Genomic DNA, 17,642 nt, shown 5'->3' with positions numbered 1-17,642 from the left:
CTGGTGGCTACGGTGCAGATTTGGAGGCAGGTGAATTGGCAGGCTTGGCAGGTGAAGGGTCCGTGGGTGCCTTTCGGGGTGGCTCGGTAGCAGGTGGGGTTCCGTCCGGCGTTGAGTGCGTGGAGGGTGGTGGCGTCGTAAGTTTGTCGGGTGCGCTGACATCGTTGAGGACCAGGGGACCTGGCGCTGGGCGCGGTCCAGGCACGGACGGGCGCAGACGGGCTTGCCTTCGGCGCACAATCCGCGCGCCCACTGCGCATGAACGTGTACGGGCGGCGACCTCCATAAATGTCCAAGTGGGAGGGAGGAGCAGCTGGGAGGTGGGAGCGGGGTGGCCAATGGGCGGTCGAGGGAGGGGTACAGAAGAAAAAGGGGGCGGGCCGCAGGGGAGCTGCGGCAGGGATCGGGGAGGGGAAGAAACAGCGGGAACAGACACGGGGAACAAGGACTATGCAAAATAATACGATTAAACACAAAGGTACTGGCACAACAATAATGGGCACAACAATAATCACACAGAACTTGGCACTCAGATGGCTAGAGTGCGGGAGACACGGGCACAGGGGCGGTCAACGCTGCCCTGGAGCGAGACAGCAGCTGAGGGCTCACGGCAGCAGCGTAAGGGGCAGGAGTCTTGGGCACCCAGGGGGGGGTGGGGGGGAGCCCGCGGTGTGTGGAGTGACCGGCCCTGCAAGCATAGCTGAATATGAATATGGGAATATGTGTGTAATGTACACAGGGCCTAAATTCACTCTCTTCTTTTCCGTTATTTATATTTGGATTCATTAACTTCTTTCTTTGAGAATATGATACAAATGTTAACAGTACAACAGAGTTGTAGGCTAACTACCACTGGCATTTCCATCAGGTTTGACTTTACTGTCTCAATGAATGAAAACACAGACATGCACAAATCCACAGAGGCAACTTAGCCATGTTTGTCACTTAGATTTCTATGTCTGTTCTTCTGTGTCCTGTTTTTAGGTCTAGCCTGAGGCAGAGCATGAGCTGTCATTTGCGAGCCATTTTGTTTACTTACAGGAGTCTTAGAGCTCATCCATTGTTTACCATTGGGTGGCTTCATTGTCACGTCATTACCTTGCTTCTCTTTGGTCAGCACTGACTGGCTTCACTTCACCATTGTGTGTTTGACTCTAACCTGGAGCATGACCGAAATACTGTTTAAGGCCCAGTGTATGTCCTTCTACTGGTTGCACTTTTGGAGGTACTTTTTTCTTTTACTTGCACCTATCCCGCCCACGTTCTTTCTTGCCTCATATTTGTTTGCTCCATTCCTGCAGCTTTGTTGTTTGCCAAGCCCTCCTTCCAATGCAGCCACCTCCCACTCCCCTCCCTTGCTTGCGCCTCCCACTCTGTTGTGTGTCTCTTAATTTCTTGCTATGCAACACACCCCCTCCCATGTTTTTGCTTGCCCCTTGACCCCTGCCCTCCCTGTTGTTGCTTGCGACGTCCCCCCCACAAGTTATTGCTTACTCCCTCCCATCCCGCTAGAAACAAAATTGCTATGACATGGCCAGAGCTGATCGCAACATAGTGCTTTTTTTTCTAACTTTCAACCATGCTGCACTGGAACCGCACAATAATTAATTCTATATGGTATGAGCAGTGAAAATATGCATCCAACTACACCAATTTCAACTATCGCTTCTAGAGCATAGACAAATGTTAACCCATGCTGTGTAGGACCATGTAAACTTATTTGTTTTCTAAAAACAAATCACTTTATATGAACGTGAATTACTGGTAAGTATCTGTTATTGTCCAACCTTAGTATTAGGATACATTGCTTAAAACTCTTTTTATTGTTTTTCAATATAATATATATAAAATTCACAACAAAACACTCTGATATCTCGAATAAAGGATATGTTTAAACTGAGCATCTATCATACAAGTTGTATTAAGCAAATTGTTCAACAATGAATACCATTATATTTTAGCTAGTTTACTTTGTAAGTAATCCCACCATGGACGCTACATCCCACTGTGTTTATTCATATCCTTGTGCTTTTTATGGTATTGATAATCATATGACTTTGTTGCACTGTTAGATTTTAATATAAAGGGAAGCTCTTGTACAGAGAAAGAAAACATATACTTACTACTTTGTGTTTTCCAACTTTTTCAGATTAATCGAGCCCCTAGTTTTGGTACTGACCAAAAAATAGACTATGATGTCAAAAAAGGGGTACTTCTAAACGCCTTAACTCTTCTCAACATCAGGTGAGACTGTTTGCCTTTTATAGGGTAATGAAATGGGGAATGATCATTCACAATTTAAGTTTTGAAGGAATTCAGTTATTGGGAAAATATGGATGGGTTTCAGACAGCTTAAACGAATACATTTCTTTTTAAACATCATGGGTCCGATTCACAGAGGTAAACTTACACTTTTGTGAAAGTTTAAGATTGTTTGCTTTTCATAAAATTATTTTACGAGTAGTATCTCTATGATGACTGTGAAGTCTCCGCACATAAAAAGGTACGACTGTCCTGTCATTTATGTGCGGAGCCTCTGTAGTTGTCAATATACTACTCCTAAAATACCTTTGTGAATATTAAACAATCGTATACTTACACATAAGTGTACATTTACCTTTGTGAATGAGGCTCCATGTGTTTTTTTTTAACTCAACACCAGGATTATACAAATTCCACTATATACTATTATATGCGGACGATGCCGTGATCATGGCTCGCACGCAGCGAGGTCTTCAGAAAGCCCTAACAGGATTCTCAACCTTTATGACCACGAGAGGCTTAAAAATTAACGAGGGAAAAACATTCACAATGTCATGCACATTGAGGAAAAACATACCAGAATGCAAAACCTTCGTCAACAACACCAAGATAGCCATGACCAAAACCTTTTCTTACCTAGGCATCATATTTAATAACAGGGGCACATGGTCAACAGCAATAACCTCCCGGAACCTGGCTTTCTCCCGCACGATAGGTGCTCTTAAACAATTTGCTAAAAGACTGTGTAGGAAACCTGTAGATATATTACTTAAGATTTATGCAGCTAAATGTGTGTCCACTGCTGTATATGGGGCAGGCATTTGGGGACCAGCAGATTGTACACAAATTCAAACAGTGGAAAATGCTTTTATGAGGTATTTACTATCAGTCCCCCGCTCCACGTCTACTACCATTTGCCACAATGAACTGGATAGAGTCCACATTACCGATCTGATAAAGATAGCGCCAGTGATGTTGTGGTTTAAGATCTGAACATGTGATGATACAGGTTTCAACAGGGAAGTAATCCAAGACTGTTTAAATCATTCCACTTCTAGTAAGCAGTCATGGTTAACCTATGTAAAAAAGTTTTTGTTCTCTATTGGTAAACCAGATCTCTACTTAAATCCCACATCATGCTCACAAATAGCAAAAAAAGCCCTAAAAGTGGCATGTCTTGACTTACTGGAGGAAAGGAGATGGTATCTAGATGGGCACAAGTCTACCATAGTAGCCCATCGTAACATCCTACATGGCATAGGCCTTCACCCTTATCTAGCCCCAACCTATTCGTGTTATCACAGAATGCTCCTGACTCGAATGAGGACGGAGTCATTCTATAGGTTAATATCATTTCCGGTCCCGAATGATTGGTCTGCTAACTTGGAAAAATGCCCGTGTGATGACCTATCCAAGCAGTCAAACTTACATTGCATTCTCTTTTGCAAGTATTATCAGTGGGGGAGAAAAAGATATCTGTTACCATTGTTAAAGACATGGGGTTTGAGAACCTGTAAAACTGCACTGGTCAGACTGTACATGATGCAAGATGAACTTACCATAGTGACAGCGATAACATTTTTGACCTTCACTGTAAAGTGTAGAGGAACTATGGGCAATGGTTAGGACTTCATGGACAAATTGTAAAATCGTATCATATTGTACCTTATCACATCAGATAATACGTAACACAGGAGTCTGTATGAATTCCAAGAGTCCCTCAATGAACTTTAGACATTTTTATACATTTTAAATGGAATTCATCTGTTCTGTCCTCATGATATGTATTTTTGTAAGATGTTTTTAATGAGAAAAGTTATTTAGTCTGTCTATGTTTGTATTCTGTATGCTTTTATGGTTTTTTGTCAAAATACCGAATAAAGCTAATTTTTGAATTTGAATTTGAATACAAATTCCATTATTTATCTATTGATGTTTAACATTTACATAACAAATATATCGTTAGCCTCAAATCACTAGGAGTTGTAAGGAAACAATTAGCTGATGTTGAATGTTTTAGTCTTTGAAGTGGTCATGTTGTGGGTAGGAGTGTGGCTCCTTTGGGTTTTGGGATGACAGAGTTTATAAAATGAGGGAATAGGAAATCAACTTTATGCTTTGTCAGGTGCGCTTATTGCCTGATTCACAAATCCATTTGTGTGTGTAAAATTGCACAGGTCTATTGTTTGATTTATAAATGCAAGAAATTCACAAAAGGTAGAATTGCACTTGTAAATCCATTTCAACCAGTAATAATATTACCACACAAAGGTGCTAAACCTGAACATGTAAATACTCTAGTGGTGGAGTCTGGGCGTTCCAGGATGATGATGCCCTGGAAAGATTGGGGATACCCAAACCATTTTCCCAACCCATTCCCACTCCGGAAATGGCAGTAGCTTTCCAGGGTGGCAATATAACAGCTCTTAAATTGAAGACTTTGTACTGTAAGTCGTTTATCTGCATTGAATGATTACGTACTATGTACAAGAACGCAAGCAGAAATGTTTTGGCATAGATGGAGTTCCTAAGTCACAAAAACGTACATGAAGCACTTCTTGCATTCTGCAACTGTCACAAGTTTGCAAGAATTCTCTTCCCAAAAGTAATTTTGGAGCCATTTCTGAATTGCAACAATTTGTAAGTGTGCTGATATTAATCAAGGTGTGCTACAGGTTGTGATTATTCACCAGAATTTTCATAGGTTGAGAGGATTAGCTTGCAACTGCGTTGTACGATGATGATGTTTCGAAGATAAGAGAAAACTGTTCAGTTAAAGTCAGTCTTAGAGAATCAAATTTAAGGAGGGAAGTATCAGGTAAACCGAAATTAGATTGAGATTCTTGAAAAGAAAAAAATTGCATATTCTGGATTAGGTGTTTAACCTGTATGTTATGTTATGTTACAGAAATTTCTAGAGTGCAGCGGTTACCCGGAGATGTCCTGGCGCTAGTCACTTGTCCTTTAGCAAAAACAGGAGAAAAGCATTTTATTTATCAAAAAGCCAGGTTTTTAGCCCCTTCCTAAATGCCAAAAGATCAGTAGCATTTCTCAGGTGAAAAGGAAAGTCATTCCAGGCTTTTGCCGTGCCAAAAACAAAACTTCTACCACTCCATATTACTTTCCTTAGGAGTGGTACAGTGACCAGAGAGCAAAGATTTTTTTTCGGGATATACCATTGAAAATTCCATTTTAAATGATCGGGACCCTTACCTTGCAGAGCCTTGAAAACCATGCAGAGGGATTTTAAGTGCACTCAATTCCTTACCGGGAGCCAATGCAAGTTTTTTAAATTTCTTTGGATATTGGGGAAAACCTGGAAGTACCAGTAAGTAGTCTAGCTGCAGCATTTTGTAGTAGCTGAAGTTTCTTCATAAATCTTTTTTCGATGTTTAAATAGAGGCTATTGCAGTAATCAAGCCTCAACATGATCAGAGCCGTGACCACTGTCTGTCGGCTGCCAGCTGGAAGGAACTGTAATATTTTCTTAACTGTTCTGAGAACATGGGCTGTTTTTCATGCCACTGCATTTTACTTGTTCATCAAAGGCAAGTCTCTTATCCAATATTACTCCTAGGTTTTTAAACTTTTTAGTGGGCGTAGGGAGCATGCACAATGCATCTGGCCACCAATTTGGGGTCCAAAAGTTGGTGTCATTTCCTTAGAGAATGACTTCTGTTTTGCCTGAGTTCACTCTTAAGCAATTATTGGACAACCATCTCCCTGATTCCATACAGTCTTGAAAGTGTTTATCTCTTCCTACCTCATGACCTGGAAGCAGAGATAGCACAATTTGGGTATCATCTGCATATGAGTTAAGGCCAAACCCAAACACATGAATGAGAGGGTCAAATGAGACATACACGTTTAAAAGTGTAGGGCTTAGTGCTGACCCTTGCGGGACGCCACAAGTTAGTGCAAAGGGTTTGGACTGGTATTCACCTAGAGATACGATTTGTACTGTCTCCTAAGAAAGGATTTAAGAAGATCCCATGACTTATCCTGGATCCCACAAACCCTTAGCCGGTCCATCAGGATGTCATGATGGACCGTATCAAAGGCTGCAGGTAAGTCCAGTAAGATCAAGTCCACATTGCCTCTCCGATCAACGGTTTCCCTGATCTCCTCTATGGCCTTAATAAGAGCCAACTGTACTATGTCCCTTTCTAAAGCCATATTGGGTGGAATCTAAAGCTAATGTTTCGCCTAGAATGACACTAAGTTGTTGATTCATATTTTTTTCAACCAACTTTGCTGGAAGTGGGAGGCGTGAAATAGGGCTAAATTTGTTTGGATCTTAGGGTCCAGGCTTGTTTTTTTTAGAAGAGGCAGTATTGAGGCAATCTTCTACAGCTTAGGAAACAGACCTGTTTCAAACATGACAGTGATCGGGAGCAAGTTTAACCACAGCAACCGGACATGTATCATAAAGTGACCCAGATTTGGCTGCTGTGAGCAGATCAGAGATGTCGGTTGAGGATAATGGTACACATTTGTAATCCCTTTGTCAACCCAATCTTTCCAAAAGATGGTACAATTAGAAATCTTAATGGACTTATTATGCCATATAGAGGGGTCCAGGAATATCTGTAGATGTTAAAGAGATTTTGTAAGAACTGGATAAAAGGTTGATATAAGTTGTGAAATAGTGGGAGATTTAAACGAGCGAGGGGATTGAAAGAAATTAGCTAATGAAGAACAAGGAAATGGATGAATAACAGATTCCTCCAATTTGTACCATATTGAAACAGGGAGATCACCCGAGGAAGATAAATAGGGCAGAACCTGAAAAATTAAAAAGGAAGAATGGTATTGATGAAAGTTTGGAAAATTAACCCCTCCCTTATCTTTAGGATCAGACAAAGCAGATCAAGATATACAAGCTTCACAGTTGTCCCAAAGGAATTTACTCAAAATGCCATTAAGAGTTTTAAAATGTTTTAAAGGAAGTCACACTGGTAACCTGGACAAATAAAAATGAATAACTGGAAGCATCATCATTTTAGAGGTGTCCAGCATGCCCCACCAAGACAAGAATAAGGGAGACCATTTCTCTGCCATGCCAGATACCTTTAATAGAACATCATCCAAATTAAGCTGAACCGTTCTAGCAATTGAGGATGAATATTTTATTCCCAGACATGTAATATAGTTGGTGTTCCATTTAAAGTCTGTCCCCTCAAACATACTTCTTAAACAATACTTATTTAGTGGAAGGACTTGCGGACAAGGTGCATAGGAAGATAACATATCTGTGAAGGCAGGTAAAAAAGTTTAAGGATCAGAGAGATATAACAGAATATCATCTGCATATGCGGCAAACTTAATTTCAATTGATTTATGTGTAAAGCCCCAAAAAGGAGAAGAATGTCTAAGGGAATGGAGAAAAGTTTCAAGAGATAGAATGAAAAGCAAAGGTGAAAGAGGACAGCCTTGGTGAGTGCCTCGCTGAAGAGTGAAGTAAGGAGATTGAAATCCATTAACAAAAACTTAAGTCGTAGGGGAAGAGTATAACAAATGCATAAGGGATAAAATACCAGGACCAAAACCATTGCATTTTATTGCGCGCATCATAAAAAGCCAGTGCATGCGGTCAAAAGCTTTCTCCGCGTCCAGGATGATAGCTGCAACAGGGGAGGAACTTTTAGAAGCAAGATGTATAATATTTAAAAATGTTCTAGAATTATCCACAAGTATTTTACCTTTGACAAACCCTGTCTGCTCGTAGCCAATCATGTTAAGAATAACTTTATTAATACAAAGAGCAAGAACTTTAGCAGAAATCTTGCAGTCTAAAATAATTAAAGAAATAGGGTGATAGTTAGCACAAGAAGAAGGATCTTTGTCCTTTTTTGGGATTAAACAGATCATGGCTTCAAAAATGGCGCCATGGGCCTTTACTTAAGAGATTGAAAGTATTGGAATAGAGATAAGAGGTGAGGGAGGAGAATCTGAGATAAACAAGAATAAAACTCGCAGTAAAACCATCCGGGCCGGGGGATTTCTCCTTAGGTAATTTACCTAGGGTGGACTTAATTTCAGAGAGGGATAGGTCTTTTTCTAATACAGAGCAATCAGGAGAGGGGGAAGAACGAGGAGGTAGTGCTCCAAAAAAAGATTCCAGGGCTGTGTCAGTAGGAGAAGATTCAGGAGTGTATAAAGTCTTATAGAAATCCGTAAAGCAGTTTAATATTTACTCATCCTTAAAATGGTTAACACTATCCACAAGACCTGGGAATCTGAGTTTCTCAGGTCATTGCTGCGCTAGCGCTACAGAGGCTACTACCATACTGCTGCTATTGTTTTTAACTTGTTACTTGTTATCTGTTACTCACCTTTTTAAAATTGAACCTGGGCATTTCCTAATCGCGCGCTGACTCCCCGGTCCACCGCAGCTAATTGGTGCTGATTGTGTGGAGGGAGATCACAGTACACAGCACTTTCTGGTGGTGCCATTAGTGGGTGGCCATCTTGGCAGGGTGACGCTCCAGCTTTTCTAGGAACCCGGAGTATTTAGAGCCTCAGAGTGCCAACACGCAGCATCTAGAATCTGAGTTTCTCAGGTCATTGCTGCGCTAGCGCTTTCAGAGGCAACTACCATATGCTTCTATTGTTTTTAGCTTGTTACTTGTTATCTGTTACTCACCTTTTTGAAACTGTACCTGGGCATTTCCTAATCGCGCGCTGACTCCCCGGTCCACCACAGCTGATTGGTGCTGATTGTGTGGAGGGAGATCAAACTACACAGCACTTCCTGGTGGTGCCATTAGCGGGTGGCCATCTTGGCAGGGTGACGCTCCAGCTTTTTTAAGAACCCAATCTACATCAGGGCACATGACACCATCGCGCAGCGGACACGCGCATCGGACGCATCGCTGGCGCGCCAAAGCCGCGCCTAAGGGAAGCCAGTCTGTGCCAGTCCGTGCCCAGCCGGGTCCAGGGGCCGTAATCCCTGATCCGGGGACCGGAAGCTTACACTCCTATGACTCTTCACGCTTATTGGAGTTACGTCCTCTTGTTAATTCGAAATGTTTACATTCTATGCACCCTATTGCTATGACCCACTGTACACACTGTAATTGGAAGTTGTCACCCAGTACTATCGGTAGACACTCTAATGTCAATCAGTGGAAGATGTTTCTTCTCAATTGTAGATAATTACCTAAACACTGTACTTAGATAGCTCTACTAATAGAAGAACTCAAGCCAGATGTACTCTTTTTAACCGAGACATGGCTCCAATTGGAAGCCGACCCAGCCGTTGTGTGGGCAGTCCCCCAAGGCTACACAATAAAGAGAGTTGATCGTACTACTGGTAGAGGCGGCGGTTTAGCCATTATTTACAAAGACCTATATAAGTGTCGTAATAACCCTACTACACTCTCAGACTGTGAAGGTATGTCTTTTTCGCTAGAATGTTTCCTGATAAATACCCTCTATGGCCTTTTAATTTACCGACCGCCATGAGCTGAAGGTCAATTTATCACAAACCTTGTTGACCTAGCTGCTACATAAGTGCTTACTTCGGCCAACTTCACTGTATTAGGCGATGTAAACCTACACTTAGATAACTCTCTTGACATCTCAGCCAATAATCTTCGGCTGAGTCTTCAAACGATTGATCTGTCACAAAAAGGGTTTTTTCCAACACATGATAAAGGTCATCTCTTGGATCATGTGTATAGTAACATCAAAACCCTGACCACTGAAACGCCCGTGCCACTTCCCTGGACAGACCACTATTTAATTCCCCTGACTTAGGTAACTGGGAGATCTCTATCCATTCAGGAACCTAAAAAACAGTGGGGCAGAAAGTGGGCTAAACTCTCTCGAACTCTATGGGAATCTGCTCTCGCTGACCTTAAACCCATGAAGGTCTCGAACCCCGACACGGCCAGTAGTAATTTTAACCACTGGATCCAAAATTCCCTTGAACTAGTCCTTCCTAAGGAACCCATACATTGTATAAAGAGGCAAAAAGTAGCCCCATGGTTTACATCCAAACTGAGAGACCTAAAACAATCGTGTCGTAGGTTAGAGAGGAATTGGAGACAAGATCCCTCTCAGTGTGGGAAGGCAGAATATAGAACAGCGATCAGGCTATACAAAACTGAAATTAAGGCTGCACAGGCTCTCTTCTACGAAACAAAAATTAATATAGCTGCCAACTCACCAAAGGAAATTTTTCAGATAGCCAAATCATTGATCACTCCCCCTCAAGAATTAATGCCATCAGAAGGAGCACTTGAACGATGCAATAATTTAGCAACTTTCTTCTATCAGAAGATTCAAACCATCTATGCCGCTTTTTCCTCTGACAATTCTGAGCTAGATGAATGGCAATAGTTAGTTCCAGAGTCCCAGCCATCTGCATGCTGGAACAATTCACCCCTTTGGACACTGTCTCTTTGGATAAAATAATTCCCAAAGTCTCCTCAGGCTCCCCTATGGATAGAGCACCTCCACATCATCTCATCTCAGTTATTGATTCTATTCGCCCAGTTATCCTTGACGTCCTTAACACCTCAATTGCCTCGGGAGTAGTTCCTACATCATGGAAATGTGCAATGGTTAGGGCCCTCCTAAAGAAACCCAACTTGGATCAGGGCAAGTTGTCCAATCCAAATACCGCCCCATCTCCCTTTTGCCCTGGATGAGCAAATTGGCTGAGAAACACATCAATAACACTTTAGTCGAGTATTTAGAGTCCAACAATTTTTTGTGTAATTCTCAGACGGGCTTCCGTCCCCAACATGGGACTGAGACAGCCCTGTTGGCAGTGACAGAGGAGGCTAGGAGTCTACTGGGCCGAGGAGGGAAGGCAGCCATTATATTATTAGATCTCAGTGCTGTGTTCAACACGGTTAACTATGCCATTTTACTACATCGACTCAGTGGCATGGGAGTGTCGGGCGCAGCACTGACATGGGTCCCCTCCTTCCTTGATGAACGTTTCTTTCAGGTCTTTGAGGGAGATGCCATTTCCACCAAACAGCCACTCAGCTGTGGGGTTCCTCAGGGCTCTGCCCTGAGCCCCACACCTTTTAATGTTTACATGAGGCCCCTGGCGGAGTTAGTCCATCCATTTGGCATTACAATTGTCACCTATGCAGATGACACCCAGCTAGTGGTCTCATTAAACCAAACTGAGGGGTCGTCCAGCACCCTGGGTCCCTGTTTAGAGGTAGTAGCCAGATGGATGGAACTCTCCTGCCTTAGGCTAAATGGGGAGAAAACTGAAATTATGTTGCTTGGCAATCCATCGCCCAATATTCTTGTTCCCCTATGGCCAACCTGTCTGGGACCTCCCACCCCCCCAAGTCACAGATAAAAAGCCTAGGAATTTGGCTGGACAGTTCCCTTGATTTCTCTTTCCAGGCATCTAAAACTTCAACCACCTGTTATGGCCTGATGAGAATGCTCCGGAAGATTCTCCCTCTGCTTCCGTTTCAGGCGAGGAGAATTATGGTCCAGGCGTTGATACTCTCTCGCCTGGACTACGGTAATGCCCTCTATCTGGGAGCCCCCCAGGCTGCAATTAATAAGCTTCAGGTCACTCAGAACTGGGCAGCCCGACTACTCTATCAAATACCTCGCTGGCAGTCTGCCAAACCTGCCCTGAAGAAACTGCATTGGCTTCCTATTGCAGCTAGGATACAGTTTAAGCCATGTGTCTGACTCAGAAAGCTATATAGAGGACTGGTCCAGCCTTACTGCATTCTCTAGTCACTCCCTATCTCCCTCACAGAGCATTGCGCTCCAGCTCTCTACACCTGGCCACCTCCAATAAGATAAACAAAGCCCGTTGGGGCGGCCGCCTGTTCTCTTTCAATTAAGCATGGGCGGATTTTGCGGATCCACGATTTGCGGATTTGCGGATCCGCAAAATCCGCGAATTTGTGGATTCGCGGATTTTGCGCATTTCTTTAATGGGGGGGGGGTCTTCTCCTGTGCGGCCTCGACGACGCTCACAATTGTTTTTGGGCTGATGAATGAGTCACTGAATTTGAGCTTCAACTAGTTCCAGCGACCATGTGTGTGTTACTATGCAATCGCCCCGAAGGGCGCAGGGGTCCCTTGAGTGAGCTGTCGATCATAGTGGGTAAATGGCGGGAAGACAGTGCACACCGCGAGTGTGTGAGCGGGGCCAAACAGGCAGGGATTCCATGCGAGTTCACATGCCTCTTGTGTGTATAAAAGGTTAGAGACTGATCAGAGCAGCAGATCAAGAGAAAGAATCTCCTGGTCACAGGAACAGCATGAGGATTGCGCTCGTGAAAGTCAAGGATGCAAAGGCCTCTATCCAGCATCACAGCTGATTTTCGACGGTAGATTTGGGAAGAAGGCACACCTGCCCAGCCTCGACGACGCTCCCTTGAGTGAGCTGTCCATCCATCATCTTACTGTAACTATTTTAGGATGGCGCCGGCAAGCTGCCAGCGCCATCTTAAAAACGTTACTAAATTAGCTTCACTAATAGATCAAATAAAGCAGGTGCTTGAGCACCTGCTTTATTTTATCTATTAGTGCTTCCTGTTCTTCCTGTTGAAGCTAACTTAGTAACTATTTTAGGATGGCGCTGGCAGCTTGCCGGCGCCATCCTAAAATAGTTACAACAACAACTTCAAGCTTGAAGGCTTGAACTTTTGCCCCCCGAATCCGCCGCTCGCGGATTCGCGGATTTTTGGTAAATTTGCGGGAGTTTGCGGATTTTCAGATTTACCGAATATCCGCGAAATCTGCGAGTGGAACGGATTTTGCGCTCACGCTTACTTTCAAAGCTGCAAAAATTTGGAACTCCCTTCCCCTCATCCTTAGAAAGAACAGTAATCTGTTAGCATTTAGAAAGCTTTTAAAAACTCATTTGTTTGGAGTCACCTGCTAGCGCCTGCCCTGTTGCTCTCTGATTCTAGCCACTAGCGCTGCGAGGCCTCAGGGTAGTTTATGCGCTATATGAATGTAATTTTCATTTCATTTCATTCCACTATCGTCATCATCTATAATGTTAGTTATTTTAGATCTTTGGGATTTAACCTTCAGGTAATTCGCAAGCAGTTTGCCAGCTTTGTTGCGGCCACCATAAAATGTAAAGTTAACTTTAAGTAGGTCCCCAGAAGAATCTTCTGTTGATTTTCTATTAAAACACAATTTAGCTTAGATTAGTTTCTTAAGTGTGTCTTCAGTGTTTGAAGAAAAATAGGCATGCTCCAATTGCGTAATGGAGGCTAACAAGGTAGCGGAGTCTCTGATGCATTGTTTCTGTTTATCCGCATCATACTCAATAATAAAACCTCTGACTATAGCCTTAAATTCATCCCAGATAGTGTGGAAAGGGATATGTGGAGTAACATTCCTGAGGAAGAAGTCCGACAAAAACTCTTTGAAATGCTCCAAAACAGTGAGATCTTTAAGTAAATAATTGTTGAAACGCCATCTGCAAGGCTTAAAGGGCTCAGAAGGAAGATCTAAATTAATGAGAACGGGGCATGATCGTAAAGAAGAATAGACTCAATTTCAGCATTAATTAAATTAGGGAGAAGAAGAGGACTTAAAAAAATATAATCTATTCTGGATGAAGAATAAAGGGTAGGGGAAAAAAGTGAATTCTAAGGTGTCCGGGTGAAATATCCTCCAAGCATCCACCGAGCCCCTCGAGCGAATCATATTTATAAAGGTTTTTCGCATTTTGTTTAGGATATATCTAGCAGTAGATTTTCTATCCGTGAAGTGTTCCATGACCTGATTGCAATCCCCACCCACCAAAAAGTTAGTGTCAGGACATGAATGTCTGCCAGACATGGACTGCCAGACTTGTGAGTCAACACTGGTGGGGCCGTATATGTTAAGAAGAGAGATATGGGAACCATTTACAGTGAGATGTAGAAGAAACCATCTACCATCAACATCCCTCTCCTCCTTTTCTAGAACAAGAAAAAGGGACTTATGAAATAAGGTCACAACTCAATTTTTCCTATCCTTAGCCGGGGAACAATAAACATGGCCTACCCTTTGCTTTTTGAGAGAGTTGATATCATTATCATTAAGATGAGTCTCTTAGAGCATCGCCATTTTACAATTCAACCTAGATAAGAGAGTAAGTTCCCTCTGCTTCTTAACAGGATTATGCAGACCTTTCACATTCCAGGAAACTATACGAATATTATCAGTCATATTAACAAGAAGAGAACATTAAGTACAACAAATGCATTTTAAACTGGTAAAAACTGGAATAAGTGAGATGATAATATGTGAAAACTTGTAAATCAATAAATTAAACGGTATGCAGGAAAGTGAATAGTAGAAACCATAAGAAGAAAGATTTGTAGAGTAGTAATGAACTAAAGAGAAAAAAAATAGGTGGAAATAATCTGAGACAAAATGCTGAAGAAATTAAAATAAGATAGAGAGAAACAGAAAATAGTAAAGAAAGGAGGGAAAGAGAAGGTAGGAAACCAGTAGGAATAAATGATAGAAGAAGAGGGGTTCACCAGGAACCGAGACAAAGAAGGAAAGGGACCAAGATCAAAGAAGAAGAAACAGAAAGAGGAAAAAACTAAAGAAAAAGAAAAGGAAAGAAGGCAAGGGAGAAGAGTAAATAATTGACAAAGAGAGGTTGACATGGAGTTGTAAGACTTCAGTCAAGAATGACGGAATACATATCCAGAAGAGAAAGAGTATCATGTGGAGGCAGGGAGCCGCACAAGAAAGACAGAGGGCAAAGTCTGTGAAGACATCCGGAAGCGACCGGAACCCATATCTATAAAAAAGGTGAAGAGCACGGAGCTAAGTAGCAGATAGCATAGGAGGGGGGACTGACAATATAGGGCAGAAAAAACATAAAATGATGCAAGGAAAACAATTCAACAGCTGAACAAGGGTATTTGGTGGAGAGGCTGACACTTACCAAACATCGGGATCAACTGTAAACAGGAGGAACAGGATGGGAAGGAAACATCAGGAACATGATTTGATACAGGGAGGGAGACATCTGTAGATAAAAACATAGGAAATGGTAAGAAATAGTCTTCAAAGAAAGTGGACAAAAACCTGCAAGAAAAACAACATTTCTATACTAACGACAAAGGAAAGAGACAAATACCTTCAGAACATTAGAGTGTAGGAAGGATAGCACAGAAAAAATGAAAGAGACATTTCTCAGGAGCCTCCAAAGTCCATCACATCACCTTTATGGTCAGGGATAAATTGACGCAGATCCTCAGGACGATCAAAGGAGTAGCACCGTTCTTTATATATAACCTTAAAAAAGCAGGGATGCACCAGGCCGTATCTAGCATTCATTTATCAAAGATCTTGGCGGGGAGACTGGAATTCTTTGTGACGAGCAGCAGTTGCACAGGCCTCACCCTGAGAAAAGAAAGTTTTTGACCAGACCACGTCTGCTTTCTGAGTTTGACCGCCGAGAGGACCATTAACAGCTCAGTATATTCCTAGAATAAAACAATTATTTGTCTAGGAAGGGCAACCGTTGAGGTGGAAGATTTACCTCTGGAGCTGGAGATGATGCGGTGTGCACATTGCAAAGTGAGAGTAGTGCCGTCCGTGGGTCCAACAATTTTAGGAATGCGTGTTCTCAGAAAGGCGAGCATATCAGAACCCTCTTCTCCCTCAGGAATACCATAAATCCTTACGTTGTTTTGCCTATCGCGATTTTCTAAGTCCTCCGTCTGTGCTTTTAAAAGAGAAATTTCTTTAGACATAGCTGCAACTTGAGGAATTACATCCTGAGTATCACTAATTCTCTGTTCCACCTCAGATACCCTAGACTCTAGATTGGACCATTTCTCTTCTAGCCTTTGAATTGTAGCATTAGTGTAATGAAAGGCTTAATAAGCTTGAGCTCTTCCATAAGATCCTCCATGGTGATGGGTAGAGGCGATTAGCTAGAAGAATTGAGTTCCTTCTTCTGGCGCTTGGAAGGAGCAATAACGCTTGAGTCCTTGCGGAGAGAAGACATATTCGTTGAGGTATGCTTCTGACCAGGGGAGCAAGAGGACTCCATATAAAGGAGACAATAGATACTGCCTAGAAGATGCACAGGGTAGCTAAGGAACACGGAAGAGAGGGCAAAATACCCTACCATCTCTATCACTTACATGTTTGACCACGTCTATCCCTGTAAGTGTACTTCCAGTATGGGAAGAATGTGTTGTGCCAACTAATTGTCTCTCCATGTATGGTGCAATTTCTCTATTTCATTCTTGATGAGGTGTACCTGAAGAAATGCAATTATAATACCTCTTCTGTTGATGTTGGTGTGAATTCAATGTCGTTTTATCAGTGTTAAATCCATGCACATTCCATGACAACACATAATACTTGTGTGTACCAAGCAAGGATAATTATCTCGGAACTAAGGACAAAGAATATCGCTCATTTATTGGGAAGGTACAAGGGCAAGACCTTGCTCCCTCACCTCTAAATGATGTACCTTTGGTTGCTGCATTGTGGCTCACGGAGTTGCTTCCCCTCTAATATCTGTTTGCCCAGACTTAGCAATTAACATTGACCAAAACAAAATCAGCAGCAGTTTTCCACTCAGAGCTGAAGTCGCACTAATGCCCATTTTAATCTAAAGTGTAATGGGAAGCTTCCTCCTTCTAGGTAAAGTATTGGGGTGGAATCTGGTCTTGTTTATTGTTCCGTGCCTTCCACAGACATCCAACTACAATCACAATTGCACAATGCATGTGCTCCTAGGGCTCTTCTCTCCATCCACCCTTTTGGTACCATAGTACTATGAAGACAACCCACAACCTACAGCCACTAGGCGTTACCATGAAGGTGAGTGGACCCTTCAGGTACACACTTTGATATTACAGAGGTCTGCAATGCTTATTCTCCCGAGAGCTACTGTACACATTCAGATCAGTATATATCTGGATACAGTCTCATCTGCATACCTTCCGGCAGCACAGTCAACCTTCTCAGCTTCCTCCTGATGCGTTCCTATCTGCTTAGAGTTTGGGTTCAAGTCAGAGTCCCATCCTTTTGATCATACCTGATCCCAATAACTGGCAGTGTTTAGTACTTCTTTTTTTTTAGTTGCAATCTTTTCCGCTGTCTGTCTGGAGGACCTCGCTCAGCAATCAGCTTTTTTCATATTTGACCTTCGCAGTCTTTGAGGCAGAGGTTCTGGGACCTTTTTGCCACAGTTCAGTACCCATTGGTTAGACTAGTGCCATGCCTCTTGGGTTCAGAGAAGAAGAGCATTCTGTTATCCAGTGTGACTTTTAAAATTGCAGGAAAAATCAACATGTATTTAACATCAAGCTAGCAGAAAAGTTGCGGCTTTACTTCCATGTAGAAGCATCTTTTATTTTGTACAGGTGCAGTATAGTCATGAAAACTGAAGATTCTTT

At 42.4% G+C, this 17,642-nt stretch overlaps 1 protein-coding gene across 1 annotated transcript in view; it reads left to right on the top strand.

Annotated features, from left to right (window-relative positions):
• The window catches only part of TTLL7 (tubulin tyrosine ligase like 7), a 1,104,754-nt gene that overhangs the window by 562,354 nt on the left and 524,758 nt on the right, over positions 1-17,642 (top strand). The window contains exon 12 of the mRNA XM_086936338.1: positions 2,150-2,244. Within this exon, the coding sequence (XP_086792464.1) occupies positions 2,150-2,244 (95 nt within the window). The remainder of the gene's footprint in view (positions 1-2,149; positions 2,245-17,642) is intronic.

This window comes from Lissotriton vulgaris, chromosome 1_1, assembly GCF_964263255.1.
Source record: "Lissotriton vulgaris chromosome 1_1, aLisVul1.2, whole genome shotgun sequence".
NCBI classification, from domain to species: domain Eukaryota; kingdom Metazoa; phylum Chordata; class Amphibia; order Caudata; family Salamandridae; genus Lissotriton; species Lissotriton vulgaris.
The sequence above is the reverse complement of the archived record's forward strand: the minus strand, read 5'-3'. Positions and strand labels throughout refer to the sequence as shown.